We start from the raw sequence: 16,466 nt of genomic DNA on the forward strand, positions 1-16,466 counted from the left end.
CTTTTTCATTAAGTTATTTGGTCAACTGCAAACAATGCAAAATGTGTAAACGTATCAGAAGTAAACAAGTATATCTGGAACTTCAGAAACCTAATCTCTTTTCATAATAACATGCAACACTTCTAAAAACCTAGCATATACCCTGGGACGTCTCCTTACGTGAACAAGAAAACACTAATACTGTACCAATAAGCTCAATAAACCCCTGAAATGGCGTTCTCTTAAATGTACCTCATGTATTTTTAATCAAGTTTCCATCGTCCTAAGTGGCTGAAGTAACTGGAGAGCTGAAGCCCTCTTTGATGTAAGACAGACTGTAAGTGCTTTTTATTATTATTATTTTATTGTACCATAACAACCTTTTGTGATTTGGACAAACATTCTCTCAAACATAGTTTTCTCAGTTACTAATTTTGTGGTCTTTAGTGCACCAACGATTGTCTCTGCACTGATTATTAGCGGAGTGTGTTCAGCATCACAAAGCCATTCTTCTCACAATCCTCTTGAGACTTTTTGACTGCCAAGACTTTCCATTTTCACCCATTAGAACAATGAGGGGTCTTAAGCATGAGTCTCTCTAGGATTTCCAAATAAGGCATCACTGAATACAGTCGAGTTTATAGCATCTTTGCCCAAGTAGTGGAAGCTCTTTGCACTGCATTCTGTTTATTTCCTGAATAATTTTTGATGATTGATGCCAAATTTCTGGCATCAAACATGACATCCAGCCTGCTTCTCTTTTTCTCCTATCTTGGGCATGAGGTGATATTTTTCACATGTTTCCAGTGTCTATTCCCATATAACAAATTTTCTCATGCTCCTCTTGTCAAACTTGGAACATAGCTCTGAAAAAGTGTGCCACCCTAGATGTAGTCATCCAAGTATGCCAGTTGCACTGCAGTGATGACCTAACTAATAGAAATCAGCAGGATCTACTGTATTTGAGACATCTTTCCTCCTGCTCTCAGTAATAATGTCTTCACTCCATTGTACCAGTATAGTGAATCATCAGTCTTTTTGAGCTTCTATAATATTACCTCGCAGTTGGCTTGATATAAAGGGGATGAGATGATTCCAGTCCCTGCTGACATTTTATGTCCATGGAATTAAGTACTCAATGTCTTTGGCAAATCACTACCACGAAAGCTTTTTTTTTTACCTGAGTCTCCAACAGTGAAAATGTATTTTATATTAACTTAAATGCCTTTCCAGTTATACTGAACTTTCTGCCTCATATCACACAGTATGGCTGCAACTCAATGGCCTAGCAGCAGTGACCATTGTTAAAAGCTCTATACAGATAACATTTAATTGAAGTAGCCAAAGAGTCTTTGGGGCACACGTGGGCGAGTCCTTTTTCAGCTTTGGACACCTAACTCCTCAAATCATTTAGCCACAAGCTGTGCTTTTGTTACCAATCTGCTCTTAAAGCGTACAGACTCATCTGGTAGAAATAAACTTCTGTCCCTGATCCCAAACTTTTTCAAATACATTTATCTTTACAGCTTCTTAGCTCTTCTTGTTTTGTGAAGGCAAATGTTGCATGTCTTCTTATTAATACATCCTCATGAATATATCTGTGATTCATTTTTGTGATGGTGGATTCTATCCGAAGAAGCAGTCACTAAGTTTAATGTATCTACAGACTCATAATGGGAAGAAGATAAGGACAGTTTTTGGATTTACCTGTTGTTAGCCTGCATGTCCTAAGACTTTATAAAAAAATTATGTGAACCTTCTCTTGTCTAGATCCCTGTATTTTGCAACTCTGCATATTTTTACTCAAACAGCAGTTTCCTGTTTTGCCACATGTCTCTGTGTTGTCACTCCTTTTGTTTTGCTTCTGCTTTATTCTGCACCCTAGTGGTCACTCCTGTGTCCTCCATTTGTCTTACCCATACTGTGCCTGAGTTACTGGTTACTGGTTTTTGCGCTGTTTGTCATTATCAAACTCCTGTCCATGTTGATCCTGACATTCTGCATTTCCTCAGTCTATGTGCAAGGACCACCACCGTTCCATTGTGACTGATAACAGTTCCTTGTCCTTTTCAGTCCCTTTTTTTTAACTCCTTGCATATTCCTCATCTATGTGACATACTTGCACTCTTAGTGCTCTCTGTATTCTTGTGAACTTTCTGCTTTTTTATGTGTAGGTTGGGATTCTGTCCAAATACCAACTGATGACTATAGCCATAAACATTTTGCATGATGTTCTTTGCCATAATATCCCAGTCCTGCTCACAACCGTTACTCGTTTCTCATTACCATCTCTCCCCCAAGATCTGCTTATCACAGTAAACATATTTAGAGCTTGCCTCATTTGATTTGCCTCCGCCCATTTATTGCAGATGACCATGTTCAACACGACATGCATGTGCGCACACACCCCATGTTCGCTCTATTCACAATAAACGCCCTGATATCTCATTAAACAAATCATAATATAAACATTGGGCCAGAATGCGTATTTATATATAGAGCCCAAGAACTCCATTATCTAAAACAAATTACATAGGCATAAGCAAATGTTACTCTTGTTTTGTTAGCTTTGTTAGAATTGACCAGAGTGGGGTGGTTGATGGGAAAGCAGGGGAAATAATGTGGAGATAACTGGGCGTAAGGAGAAGAAAATCTCAGTACATGCAACTGTTTTTGCTGTTTTATGTCTTCAAACATAAAACAGCAAAAAAAATAAACCACATTTTGGGTTCCTGTTAGCCAAGAACAGCAATTAGATATTACATTGTGCACAGGCTTCAAAACATTAAATGGATTGTTGAAGATTGGAAAAACATTGCCTGGTTAAATAAATCTTGATTTCTGCCAGAATATGCAGATGTTGAGCCACAATTTTTGGTATCAATAACAAGAATCCATTGATCCAAACTGTCAATAGTTAGGTGGTGGTTGTTTGTGGCTTGTATCTATATGTAAGGTGGGGTTTGTGTGTTTGTTTTTTCCTTGGCACACATTGAGCCCTAAATACCAATCACACATTCTCTGAAATCTACAGCACTGGTTTCACCGAAGTGCATTACACAGCTGGGTTTTATTGCTGACTATGTGCTAAGAAAAGATACCAAACACTGGCATGGTGAATATTTTAAGTTTTAAAAAAAGAAAAGGCTGCTTTTAAAAAAAATGTTTTTTTTTTTTTTTTTTTTTTTGTTTTTAGCAATTGCCACAGTTCCTGTTTTCACAGCTGGTAATGATAGCCTGGCTTACTCTCCTTAAACCAGAAATGCTGATAAATGTAAATTTTTTAGCCTTTTTTTAGGCTTGTGTTAAAACAATATTATAAAAAGAGAGAGAAAGTTGTGTTACAAAAGTGGCTCAAAGGAATGTTTTTCTACATATTGTAGAATCCATGTAACGAAGAATTAAGGATTTTGCCCGGCAAAAGGGGGGAATCTCTCTAGTATTACAACAAAGTTTGCTAACAAAATGGCTAGAGAGTTTACAGTACAGGTTTTTTCAGTCAATGGAGAGGAACGTTTGATATAATAAATATACCGTCAGCACTTATCTGAGCCAGTGTGTTCATCAGACAAGTACCAGAGAAAAACAGATGGCCCAGACACACAATCAGCTTGTTTTAAGACTTTTAGACTAGTGATTTGGTCACTTGTAAAATCATATTTTTTGCACATGTAGTGCATTTTTTTTTAAATATTATTATTAATTTGTTGGGGGAAAAAAACATATGCTGAGCAATTACATGCATTTGTATTTAGTTTTCTCTGTCTTGTCTTTTTCTCTCTCTAAAGGCAGAGGTGAAACATTTGCTGAAGCAGGTTCGGTCATTTTGTGAGGTGTGCCAGAGCTGCCTTTCTATGAGCAACAGTCTTGTCAGGAACAAGGTTCTTCACAGCCACACAAACACACACATATGCACGCATGCACATATTTGCACACGCACACGATTTGCACAATAACTTCATTCCCTTTCGAATAGACTTTTTAAATGTTAGAGTGGTAATGATGGTCGTTATACTGTATGTCTGTCGAGGCTTTCTTTTTATTAACTCTGCATATTGAGCATGCATTAAACAAATGGCCTAATAAAGCAGGTTATTATTGGTCTTATCACTTAACATCAAAATCCCTCGTCTGGACCAGTAGCTTTCTCCCCCCTACCATTTATAAGTGGAGAATTAAAAAGGAAACATGCTTTTTAAGCCATTATGCGTGCACTAATAACACACAATATATTTTGTGCAGTTTAGGTTGTAAAATGTTGCTGAAATCCACCAAAAACTCTATAAAGATAATGAGCAAACTGAAATTGCACATTGTGCTCCACCAGTGGTGAGGGAATGATGCTGAGCATGCGGTTTTTAGTTAGTAAACTACATTACTGCAAATACCTCAGTACTTTGTTAGTATAAATGAGTTAATATTATTTCATGGGACAGAATTTGACTCTTTGTTTTTTTTTTCTCCTATGTCTCCGATCACTCTTCTTGTTTTTTTTTTGTTTTTTTTTTCGTTTTTTTGTCTCTTCCAGGCCTTTGAATGTGTGTGTGATGTATTGGTGGTGTTTGGACCAGGCAAAAGCAGCAGTACTGATGCTCAGAGTGTGTGTGTTTCTCCTGATGACACACTCAGGGCTGAGATGGCCTCCTTCCTGATTGATTACATTTTCTCTGATCCTGAGGATGAGGGCGCAGGTAAACAAATGTACTTACTAAGCATTATTTATCAAAATATTATTTTCATGGAATGTTGTGTCCTAGTTGGGCAGATATGGTTCGCCAAACAGTAATGGCCCTATAGTTCGATGAATGATGGATGGTTACGTCTACGTGCTGCCGGGCACATTGTGCAACAAATGTACATCCACCGTTTCAGTGGGAGGTATTTACAGGGTCGGTTTGTCAGCTCAATGCCCGATTGTATCTGAGCACTTGCTCAAGGGTCCAAGTGGCTAAGGGACCACCTGGTCCGCAGTCCAAAACCCTAAACCCCTAGCCCCTCTCCTTTTTGTTTTTGGTTCAATGACATTTTGATAACTTTTATGTTTCTATTTAATCATTTGACATCTAGAATGTTTTCCTTTAAGATCATGGGGGGGAAATAATTGCTTAACATGTTCAATATAAATTCATTTATTTATTTATTTAAACTGTCACTTGTTTAAATTATATGTATGAATATAAAATATAGTTTTTCATGATTGATTTTTTTTGGCTATAATCCAGCAGCCCTAATTATCCAGTACTGATGCAGATATTATAATTGTACTTTGAATTAATTAATTAGATTCTTGACATGGGATTGTTTTTTTAGTATGTATAACACAGTGCTTGTTTGCAGATGAGGATGAGGAGTTGAAAATCATTGCTCTTCAGTGCAGAAGAAATCAGCTGGCCGGTTACTGCAAACTTATTATTTACGGAGCTTTGGAGCTCAGGGCAGCGGCTGATGTTTTTAAACACTACAGCAAGGTGTGTATGTATGTGTGCGATAAAGAGATACAGGAAACCTATCTAGTTTTTCAAACTATTAAAACATTTGTTTGTTTTATAGAAGGTAACCCCTTTTGCTGTAGATATCAGTAATGTCTTGGAGTTTAATGGTTGGACATGTGTATACAGTACATATACTTTTTTAAGTAATGAGTTCTTACTGCAAAAAAAGGATTTTAATGATGTCTAAAATGGGTGTGGTCAGTCAACATTGATATATTAAGTAGGTTGATTTCAGTCATTGGGGGCGAGGCATGGTAGGACATATAATGATTCATGTTCTCCTCTGTGAAAACATTTCGTTCCCTATTAGATATTTGATGTTTAGAAACTTGTCATGGAAAACGTATCTGGCTGAAGTACTATGCGTTAAAACTTTCTTGTTAAAAAAATCTTATTTTTCTAACATATTTCTCTTATTACAGTATTTCTCTTATTACAGTATATTTTACTTTGTACAGCATATTTTACTAGTTAATTTAATTTTTTTAAGTATTTCCTTCATTCCTATTATTTCTTATGTATAAGCTTTTACTATTCTTTTCCTTTAAGGTCACTAGCAGTCGTATAAGCATTTCACTGCATATCGTACTGTGTATGACTGTGTATGTGACAAATAAAATTTGAATTTGATATGAAGATCAGGGTCGCCTCTGAGTCACTTGTAGGAATAGTGCTCAAAGTTCGTTCATGACTGAAAATATTCCTAGCTCGAAGTACGACATATGAGTACTTTAAAAATACTGACGAAACAGATTAGGTCTTTAGTTGTTGCTTAAAGATGACTTGCCAGTGACCCGGCTGTACAGACATATAGATTTTTTTTAAGTCTTCAGCCAAAGGGAGAATACTAACAATAAAGAATACTATTTGGCTTTATCATTCTTTTGGTAATGAATAAATCCACACGTGCTGTACATATATACATTTTTCTCCAGGTTTGTAATTTTTTTTTCTATAGTTTAAAATTTCTATAATGTGTAACTTATTTTTTTCAAAGAAAAAATTTTGCTATACCTTTTATATTATCTCTTTTCATCTAATATCATTCGATTGTAATGGATGAACCAATCCAGAGTATTAATAATGATAATGAATGTTTGTGTTTGTGTGTGATGTAGTTCTACAGAGATTTTGGTGATATAATTAAGGAGACTCTGAGTAAATCTAAGATTATGAGCCCAGTGGAAAGCGCAAGGACGATCTGCCTCAGCCTACAGCAGGTGTGTGTGCAGCAGGCTCAGGCTTTCAAGTGTTGAACTGAAATGCAAGTCGCTGCAGAATTAATAAGGAAAGAAATTAGTGGTGGTGCTGAGGATCCCTACCTTTTTTTAATTTCGAAATTACAGATAGATGAATCCCAAATAAATGTTTTAAGGCTCGTTAAAAAAAAAACAACAACAACAAAAAAAAAACACAGGCTTAGTTTTTCCCCCCTCTTTTATACTTGGGTTGTTTTTCTTTGTCGTTAGAACAGGACTGTACTGTTTAAAACATTATTGGATTAAATAAGAATTCAAGAATGAAAGTTACATTCGAGTTACAATCTAATCTTAGGAATGGAATGTGTGACCATTTTACTGTTTACATCAGGAAATTTTTATTTCAAGTTTAATATTTATGGTTGAAGGAGAGAAAAAAAAGTGTACATGTGAAATGTTGGTGTTAGTGCCATTGTTTGTGTAGGTAAATTACTTATATATTCTTATAAATTTTAAAGATTATGATTATGTATTGTATGTACCTGTTATTGGAGTGTCCATGATGATCAGCCAGAATATAGCTGAGTTGGGGGGAAAAAAACTAAACAAAACAAGGGCATATACCAAGAGCATTCCAGTCAAACCGGGACTTTTGTGCAGAATAACAGAACACAATTATGATGGGGAAAAACTCGCTTTATTTGTCTATATAATCCTCTGCTACACTGATGCGCTTATCCCAGCCTTTCACTAGTGTTTGAATGCCATACATGTAGAAAGTTTTCTCAGTACACCTCAGCCATGATCAGACTGCCTGCTTCCAGCCTTCCAGAAACTCCTTTCATGGCCAGGATGTGTGGAAATGGCTCGAAGTGAGGTCAGCTAATTTCCTGTAATAAGTACGTGATGCGATGGGCAGTTCGAGGTCATGCAGTGTTCTGCAAAAACAGAACACCTTTGATCATCAAAGCAGACCGTACCTTCCTGAGAGCATCACGCTTGCTGAATGTTCACTAGAACGGCTGCAGTGGCCGCTGAGTTTTTCACCGTTTGCACCCTTCAAATGTTTTACTGAAGCTAAGAATCTCATCACTGTACTGTGCTTGATGTCTTCTGTAAATGTCAACCGACTTCATTCGCAACACAAATGAAGGTGTTCCATTTAACTTGACCACCTCTCATAGAATTTTGGATGTACTGAAAACAATCAAACAATATAGTGCTTACTTGAAATAAGCTGGGTTAGGCTGTTGGTTTAGTGGCCTCTTTAGCAACTGTTATATGTAGCGCATTATTTGTGTATGTTGTCCAAAATCACGTTTCTCTACTTTCTGTTGGGGTGTGTGTAGCTGTATTCCTCATTAGGTGATGAGGGTCATGATGATATGAAAGACATCAGAGATGTGGCAAAGAAAATGGCAATGAGCTTTGGTGTTAATCTCCAGCACATCCGGAAACCTCTCATCGCTCTACACCAGTCAGTACACACACACACGTGTTCCTTTATGTAGACCCCTGCTTACAAACAGATAAATAAATATTAGTAAAAGTCAGCAATGTAAGTCTGTGGAGAAAAAAAAACTATTTTTAGTATTAAATGTTTACAAGAAAAAAAAACCTTCACAGTAAAATATTTTTTTAATTAATTGTAAATCCTAATGAATGCATGCATATTATTCTTTAAGCAGTGTGTGTGTGTGTGCGTGTGTGTAGGGATGGTATTAGTTTTGCGTTAAGAGAAGTTGATGAGAGCGATTATCCGAACTTGAGCTTTCTGGAAGTCCTCACTGAATTCAGCCACAAACTCATGAAGCAGGACCGGGCACAGCTGTGAGTCTCATGCATATACGCTCACTCTGTATTAAATGTGAAAATGTATTTTATTTTATTTAATAAATCTCTTTAATGAAATCTTCCTCGTCCCTCTCTCTTGTCTTTCTGTCTGTCTCTTGCTGCAGATTGAATTATCTACACAGTGTGTCTGAGAGTGTGCGTGTGAGTGGAAACACAGCATGTGTGGACATGTATGAGCGCTCACTCCGTACTGGATCCAGAGAGACACCTGCTGTCTCTCCACCACACACACCAGCCAAGAGACGCAGAACCACTGAGAGTCAGTATATATACACACAAGTAAAGCAATGCTGGTTTTCATTTTGTTGCACCTTATTGACAGTTGTGTGTGTTTGAGTAGGTTCGGTCGGTAGCGGTTTGGACGCTCCAGCGCTAACCTCTACGGTTATACAGAGTCGAGTTGGCCATGGGCACCAACAGACTCAGCCACCATCTACAGAAGTCAGCTCAGATCAGCTATCAGAGGATGACTTTATAGAGGGGTAAAATCTGTCTTTCTGGGTGACATCTTTGTGTTTGTATCTCTCTACCTACAGAATTTATTTGCCATGGGGTGTATTACTATCCAGCAGTTGTTTTATCAGTCATTAGGTCTGTTTTTATAAATTATACGAGTTCACACTCTGACAGAAATAATTAATATGCCTGCCAGATTAGTGCTGCGTGAAATATTTTACTTAATAGTTATATTTCTTCATTAGAGCGGCTGAACCCTGAAAAATTAAACGGACATTTGTCATGAACATTTTAAAATATTTATTTTACCAGCAGGGCTGAAATTGCCTGCATTTACTTTTATTTCAATACAGCTGATCTGTGTAATTAACCAGAATAGCACCAACTCTTACTAGTGATGGGTCATTCATAAACGATTTGTTCTTCTTAAACAAATCTTTAACGTGACTCAGAAGAGCGAGTAGTCTCAGAGTGATCCGTTTTTTTTTTTTTTTTTTTTTTTCTTTTAACTGGTTGCGCGTGCGCAAAGCATCGCAAAACCTTCATAGGCTATGTACAGGAAACAGAAATAAGTGGTTACCTTTAAGTCTTTTCTGTCCGAATCGTTCGTTCTTCTGTCACGTGACTCCCATAGACGTCATGCAATGCAGTACACAGGAAACAGAATTGAACGACTTAGACTAGAAGATATGAGAGGTGAGCTACTCATTCTGTTTATGTCCCTTGCTGCATTGTAATATTTTCATTACTGGAACTATAGCTCAAATTTGTGTATGTAAGAATGTTGGGAGATGTTTTCTGATCAAAAGAAGAAAATGAACTAAATGACTCAAAGATTTTTTTGGCTTTATGTTCATTTTGATGAACGAGATTCAAAGAACACTAAAATGGTTCAAATTTCCCATCACTAACTCTCACAATGTGCGCGTGTGTGTAGGAGTATAGATAGAAAGCTGCAGCAAGGCAGGAGGGATCAGGATAGCTCTGAACCCAGTGATGTGCACTCTCAGCTCCACATGTGAGTACGCTGAAGTACAGTAAGTGCCCGACATATGAACGTGCTCCCAGATCGGGACTCTTTTGTAAGTCGGATTCCTTTAGAAGTCTGACAAATGAGTCTTGTATACCTTTGACACAAATATACAGTGTGTAATGAATAAAAAAACAAACGCACCTCATTTAAAGGAAGTGGTCGAGGGGAGAATAACACTACATGGTGTTTACTGCGCGCTTGAACGGATGCCATTTTGTCTCATAGCTGTATTGGACGGTGAACTTTGTCTCGTTGAGGATTTTCTGAAATTTAGATTATTCATCATCAGGACAGCTTTACAGGACAGACATTTTCTATTATTGTGCTCCGAGACTGATGCATTGAAACTGGTGGGGCCAACTAATTTCCCGTCGCACCCCCACACGCACGCACACATACAATATATCAGACTTTGTATATAATAATGTATATAATTGGTTAAATTGGCATCTGGTGCACTGCACAATATTTTTTTTGTACAATACACATGAGCTACTTCAGATGTGATTTGTTTACATCTACGAATGTTTGGTGACCTGCGGTCCGTTCGTGTCTGCAGAATTTTGCATCTCAAATGTTTATAAGTCAGGGACTTACTGAATAGTATCTCTGTATACTCGATGTTAACAGCATGACCTGTATATTTGTGCTGTCTGTCTGTAACAACCTGTCTACTTGTTTCTAATTTGGATCCTGATAACAGTTTGAATACAGTGGTATTTTTGCATATGTATTTAAATGCAGATAATCTGTTCCAACCACCCAAAGATATTACCAATATTACCAATTTCCAACACCATAATCATATTTCTGCATATAAAGACAATCAAGACATTTTGAAAAGACATGAAGTAAAATATGAAATGAATAGACATTAAACTGCACTTAAGGTGAATCCCAATTCTACCCCTTACCCCTACACTTAGCCCTACCCCTCCGTTTGGCGCGTTCACTTGAAGGGGTAGGGGTGTCTCATTTCTCCTTTGGTTGGAGGGGTAGGGCTAAGGGGAAGGGCCAGATAGCCCTCGAAACGAAGATTTTTCGGGACCTCACTTCAAATGAAGGGCTAACGAAATTTTCAAGATGGCCGCTCACTCGAGCAAGCAGACCCGTAAATTTAACGATTTTTTGCCATTAATAAGGATTTTTATGACAAATTTTTATTATATGTATATTAATTTTAGTCTTGTGTTCGTGTTTATGGTGATGTTTTGTAAAAAAACGTTTGCAAAAAAACCGCTAAAGTTTGCTAGCGGATAGCGCCGATTGGGCAATATTACAAAAATATATTTTTATGTCATATACACTTTACTACATGCTACAAACAAATATGAAAGTTCAGTAGCACGGCAGTTTGCCGAGCTTTTGATAACGCATTGTTTGTTTTGCTTACGGCCATACTGTATGTGTACATGTAAATGAACGGATACGTATGATGACGTATAACAGTGTTGTAGTGGTGTCCCATTTCTTAGGGGAAATATTTTAACCCTTCCCCTTTCCACTTCGTTTTAAGGGACAAGGGGAAGGGGCGAGGGGTAGGGGAAGGGGTAGGGGAAGGGGTAAGGGGTAGAATTAGGATTGGGCTTTAATCTTAATTTTGATTCCTCTTGGCACCAGCTGCTTTAAAAACGCAAATTTTTTCTTATTGCTACAGTCCTCGATGATGTTATTGCTAAAATTAAAAAATGTAAATACGCTTCTGCCTAACTTTCCATAGCCGCATTCGGTTTGGCTTGGTTTCTTCGCTTATGCTGAGGCAAGGTTTCTGCAAAATATCAGTTCTTAAGGTGAAAATTCTTAAGGTGGGGCGTTTGTATGCTAAGGTATCAATGTAATTGCGACGGTGGTAAACTATGTGGCAGTCAGATCCTCACCCTGTTCCATAAAGGCCCCACCTCTGAGCCTGTCCCAGGGACTTTTCAAAAAACCAAATCAGCGTAAGATGTGTGTACACAACGTCTATGTACACAACTAATGTACATGACTAAGGCTTTTTCTATTATTCAAGTGTGCTTGGATGCCATTTTGGCTTGCCATGTAGGTTTTGGGAACAAAAAGTTGGCATAACATCTCTTGGTTTGTGTTTTTCGAAGAGACTTTATACATTATCTCACACTTTATTTCAACCTTTGGATCTGGTTCAGCTCAGGGTCTTCAGCTGGACTGGGTTTATGCAATGCATGTTTGTTACCTTCATGCTTTGACTGTAACTTCCCTGTGCAGTATCTGCAGTGCGATGCTCAGGTTTTACAGAAATCATTTTTGAATTATTCATCCTATATCCTCCTATCTTTGCCTCTGGAAAAAAAAAGATGTTTTTTAATGGGCTGTACCTCACTTGGGTAAATAGTGAATTTTAAAATTGTCCTAAAACAGTACTGTTGGCAGCGGATATTGGAAAATGATTGCTTCATCTTGGCTGCAGCATCTTGTTGGCTTGTGTGGTGATTCCCCAAGTCCTGGGCCTTGTTTCAGGAAATACCAACTGGGAACATTTGCACCGTGGCAAGCTGATCATTGCAGCACAGCTTTTTGTGAAATTATATAAACGTAATGTGACTAAGCCCACATTAGTACACTTGCTGTGGGCTCAAACACAGTTTTGGATTGACTACATTTGTCATATGACTGGCATGAGATAAACATGCCAAGTTATTAGAGTCTTGATTTCCCATAGTGAGCAAGATAAAAGTGTAAGATGTACATAATGTATTTGAATTGCATTTACACTTTCACCTCGCACAAGAACATGCAAACTCCACGCCCCAGACTCGAGGCAGGACTCAAACCCTTGCCACATGATCTTACCGTGATGCCTACTTGCACCTTTATGTGAAGAATCTTCTAGATCTAATCCAGATCCTCAAGATGCATAAAAAGGCTTTTAAATGTCCTGATGTGACTTGGGTGCATTTTGACTGCATTTTTTTGAAAATTAAAGTTAATATCTATGCAAGTATAATCCTAAAACGCACGATTGTAAAAACTAGCTTATGTAAGTTTTATCTGATATGTGTTAGTTGAATGTTTAATAATTGTACTTTTTTAGGCTCTCTCTGATTGAGGAAGACTTTGATGAAGAGGAACCTGATATAGAAGACTATGATGAAGACTCGGATGGGGTTGGTGTTGTATCTCTGGTGAGGGAAAAAAAACAAATGTTAATCTGTGTGCGTACATGTGTGTATTTATTTTTTTATTCCTTTATTTGTTTGTTTCTTAATTGTGGAGGTGAGCACTACATGGATTTGTACTGTGTAATGTAAAATGGTTCAATTTCCTGATACTTTCTGCCTGACAAACAGATCAAGCAATGTCTGAAGCAGGTTACTATGGAAACAAACCAAAGTATAAAAGATAAACTCACTCCTTCTTCCCCTTTCTTACTTTCTTTGTCCTGCAGCCATCAACACGCCATTCCACCAGTTTCTTAGAAGACCTGTTTGAGTGAAAAATGCACGCACACACACACACACAGTTTAACTCTGAGACCATGTATTTGCTAATGTTAATTCTGTTTGTTTGAGTGTTTAATGTTCTTTTTTTTTTAAGCAGATGTGTACAGAAGTTCATTTAATGTACACTACTAAAGATTAATTTGGTGAATAAGTTGCATTAAAAAAATGGAAAAAAAAGGCTCTGAATCTGAAATCCACCCTAAGCCTAAATTCTCTTGCAGCTTGTTAAAAAAGCTATTTAGGAACCAACTTGGTGTGAATGCGCCTTCAGGAGATCAGTATGTTGGCTATGTGAAGCCAACACATTTCACATTCTCACTGTGTCGGTGTGTTCTTTTTTCCTCTGGGTTTTAGTTCCAGGATAAACATGATGGCATTAAAATAATAAATAAATAATATACTGAACCATTATGATCATGTGTTTCTGTCAGTGCTGGGATTTGATGTGAAAATGATGTCTATCATTTGATTACCTCATACTTTTCATCACTTTAACCCAGTGACTAATCAAGAGCTGCGGGAGAATTCTTGGTGTGCCTTTGGTTGGTGATGCAATAAATTCAATCCAAGTTTTAGGACATAAAACTACCTTTTACAACTACTACTGTGTGCTGATGTGCACTGAGCTCCACGCACACTGTATTGTGCTACTGTATTGTCCTTTCCCTTGCTTCCTGTAATTCACACAGAACACACAAATTCAATGAAAGCCCTGCATATTTACACATACTGTACATATGCAGTACTGTATTAAATGCCGTCTCCCCCACCTCTCACTGAACTTGGGCTTAAATGAGCTGCCTTTAAGATGCTGCTTATTTATTAATTTTGACATCTATCTGTACAGTTGTGTTAAAAATAATAGCAGTACATCATCAGTAACCAGATCAATAATTGTTTTTGGGAGAAATCATATTTCTTCATGGTAAATATTTTACTTGTAGGTGTAGTGGAGTAATAAAAAAACCAACAGACCTAACACTCATGATTGGATATACCTGATTCAGTGTAATTTAATCATAAATTAAAATGGGGCGTGTTCAAAATAATATATATTGTGCAGTTCAATTAAAATCATCATCAAAATAATATATAGTGTGGAGTTCAGTTAAAGAGGTAAATTATTCTGTAAAAAACAGGTGGCAAACAAGTTCCCCTTTTTTAATGATAAATGAAGAAAAGGTTGTCCTGTGCATTTCTCTCTGAGTAAAATGGGTCATTCCAGAAATTGTTCAGAAGAACAGCGTACTTTTAATTTAAAAGTTAATTAAAGATGGAAAAACATAGAAAGAAGTGCAGAAAATGATAGGCTGATCTGCTAAAATGCTATCAAATGCTTAAAAATGGAGACCAAAACCAGAAAGCCATGGAAGAAAATGGAAAACTACCATTTGAACGGATCGAAGAATAACAAAATTGGCAAAGACTCAGCCAATAATGAGTTCCGGCATGGTCAAAGAACACCTAAAGTTACTGTGAGTCCTGTGAGTACTTTTACTTTTAGAAGACGGCTATGTGAAGCCAAACTATCAGCAAGAAGCCCTAGCAAAGTCCCACTGTTGTAAAAAAAAAAAAAAAAAAAGACTTGCGCTGAAGAGGTTACAGTTCGCCCATGAACACATTGACTGGCCTGAAGAAAAAAGGCGCAATATTTTGTGGACTGTTGAAAGCAAGATTGTCCTTTTCGGATCTAGAGGGCGCAGACAGTTTGTCAGGCAATTGTGTGATTTAAATTAAAGGTTATTATATAGATATGGAGCTTTATTTTTTTCAACACACTGCTATTATTTTGAACACAACTGTATTTTTGACTCCTCAAGAGTGTAACTTTTTTTTGTTACATTATACTGTATTAAAATCAATAATTGTCAATGCTACTCAGTCTTAATCTCAGCAGATCCTTCAGGTTATTAAGGTATCTTAATGCTACCCCAAAATTTTCACATATTCCAATTAGGAAACTGGGGTCAGAGCGCAGGGTCAGCCAGCTTGCAGCGCCCCTGGAGCAGATAGGGTTAAGGGCTCAACAGTGGCAGCTTGCCGATGCTGGGGCTCAAACCCCCGACCTTCCGACCACTAACCCAGCAACCCGCAGCCTTACCCAACTGAGCCACCACTGCCCTGGTGGTATCTTAAGCAAATGCTTAAAAATGGAGACCAAAACCAGAAAGCCATGGGAGAAAATGGAAAAATGGATCGAAGAATAACAAAATTGGCAAAGACTCAGCCAATAATGAGTTCCTGCATGGTCAAAGAACACCTAAAGTTACCTGTGAGTACTTTTACTTTTAGAAGACGGCTATGTGAAGCCAAACTATTGGCAAGAAGCCCTAGCAAAGTCCCACTGTTGTAAAAAAAAAAAAAAAAAAAAAAGACTTGCACTGAAGAGGTTACAGTTTGCCCATGAACACATTGACTGGCCTGAAGAAAAGAGGCGCAATATTTTGTGGACTGTTGAAAGCAAGATTGTCCTTTTCGGATCTAGAGGGCACAGACAGTTTGTCAGGCAATTGTGTGATTTAAATTAAAGGTTATTATATAGATATGGAGCTTTACTTTATTTTTTTCAACACACTGCTATTATTTTGAACACAACTGTATTTTTGACTCCTCAAGAGTGTAGCTTTTTTTTGTTACATTATACTGTATTAAAATCAATAATTGGCAATGCTACTCAGTCTTAATCTCAGCAGATCCTTCAGGTTATTTATCTTAATGCTCCCCCAAAATGTTCGCATATCCCAATTAGGAAACTGGGGTCAGAGCACAGGGTCAGGCAGCTTGCAGCGCCCCTGGAGCAGATAGGGTTAAGGGCCTTGCTCAAGGGCTCAACAGTGGCAGCTTGCCGATGCTGGGGCTCGAACCCCCGACCTTCCGACCAGTGACCCAGCAACCCGCAGCCTTAACCAACTGAGCCACCACTGCCCTGGTGGTATCTTGAGCAAATGCTTAAAAATGGAGACCAAAACCAGAAAGCCATAGAAGAAAATGA

At 37.7% G+C, this 16,466-nt stretch overlaps 1 protein-coding gene across 1 annotated transcript in view; it reads left to right on the top strand.

The window, feature by feature from the left end:
- LOC128545064 (cohesin subunit SA-1) overlaps positions 1-13,879 on the top strand; it is a 33,143-nt gene extending 19,264 nt beyond the window's left edge. The window contains exons 22-32 of the mRNA XM_053515401.1: positions 3,768-3,860; positions 4,508-4,670; positions 5,317-5,447; positions 6,590-6,691; positions 8,020-8,147; positions 8,384-8,500; positions 8,629-8,783; positions 8,865-9,006; positions 9,918-9,998; positions 13,066-13,156; positions 13,420-13,879. Of these exons, the coding sequence (XP_053371376.1) occupies positions 3,768-3,860; positions 4,508-4,670; positions 5,317-5,447; positions 6,590-6,691; positions 8,020-8,147; positions 8,384-8,500; positions 8,629-8,783; positions 8,865-9,006; positions 9,918-9,998; positions 13,066-13,156; positions 13,420-13,467 (1,251 nt within the window). The 3' untranslated portion in view covers positions 13,468-13,879. The remainder of the gene's footprint in view (positions 1-3,767; positions 3,861-4,507; positions 4,671-5,316; positions 5,448-6,589; positions 6,692-8,019; positions 8,148-8,383; positions 8,501-8,628; positions 8,784-8,864; positions 9,007-9,917; positions 9,999-13,065; positions 13,157-13,419) is intronic.
- Positions 13,880-16,466: the final 2,587 nt, after the last annotated feature.

Source organism: Clarias gariepinus, chromosome 16, assembly GCF_024256425.1.
Source record: "Clarias gariepinus isolate MV-2021 ecotype Netherlands chromosome 16, CGAR_prim_01v2, whole genome shotgun sequence".
NCBI lineage: Eukaryota > Metazoa > Chordata > Actinopteri > Siluriformes > Clariidae > Clarias > Clarias gariepinus.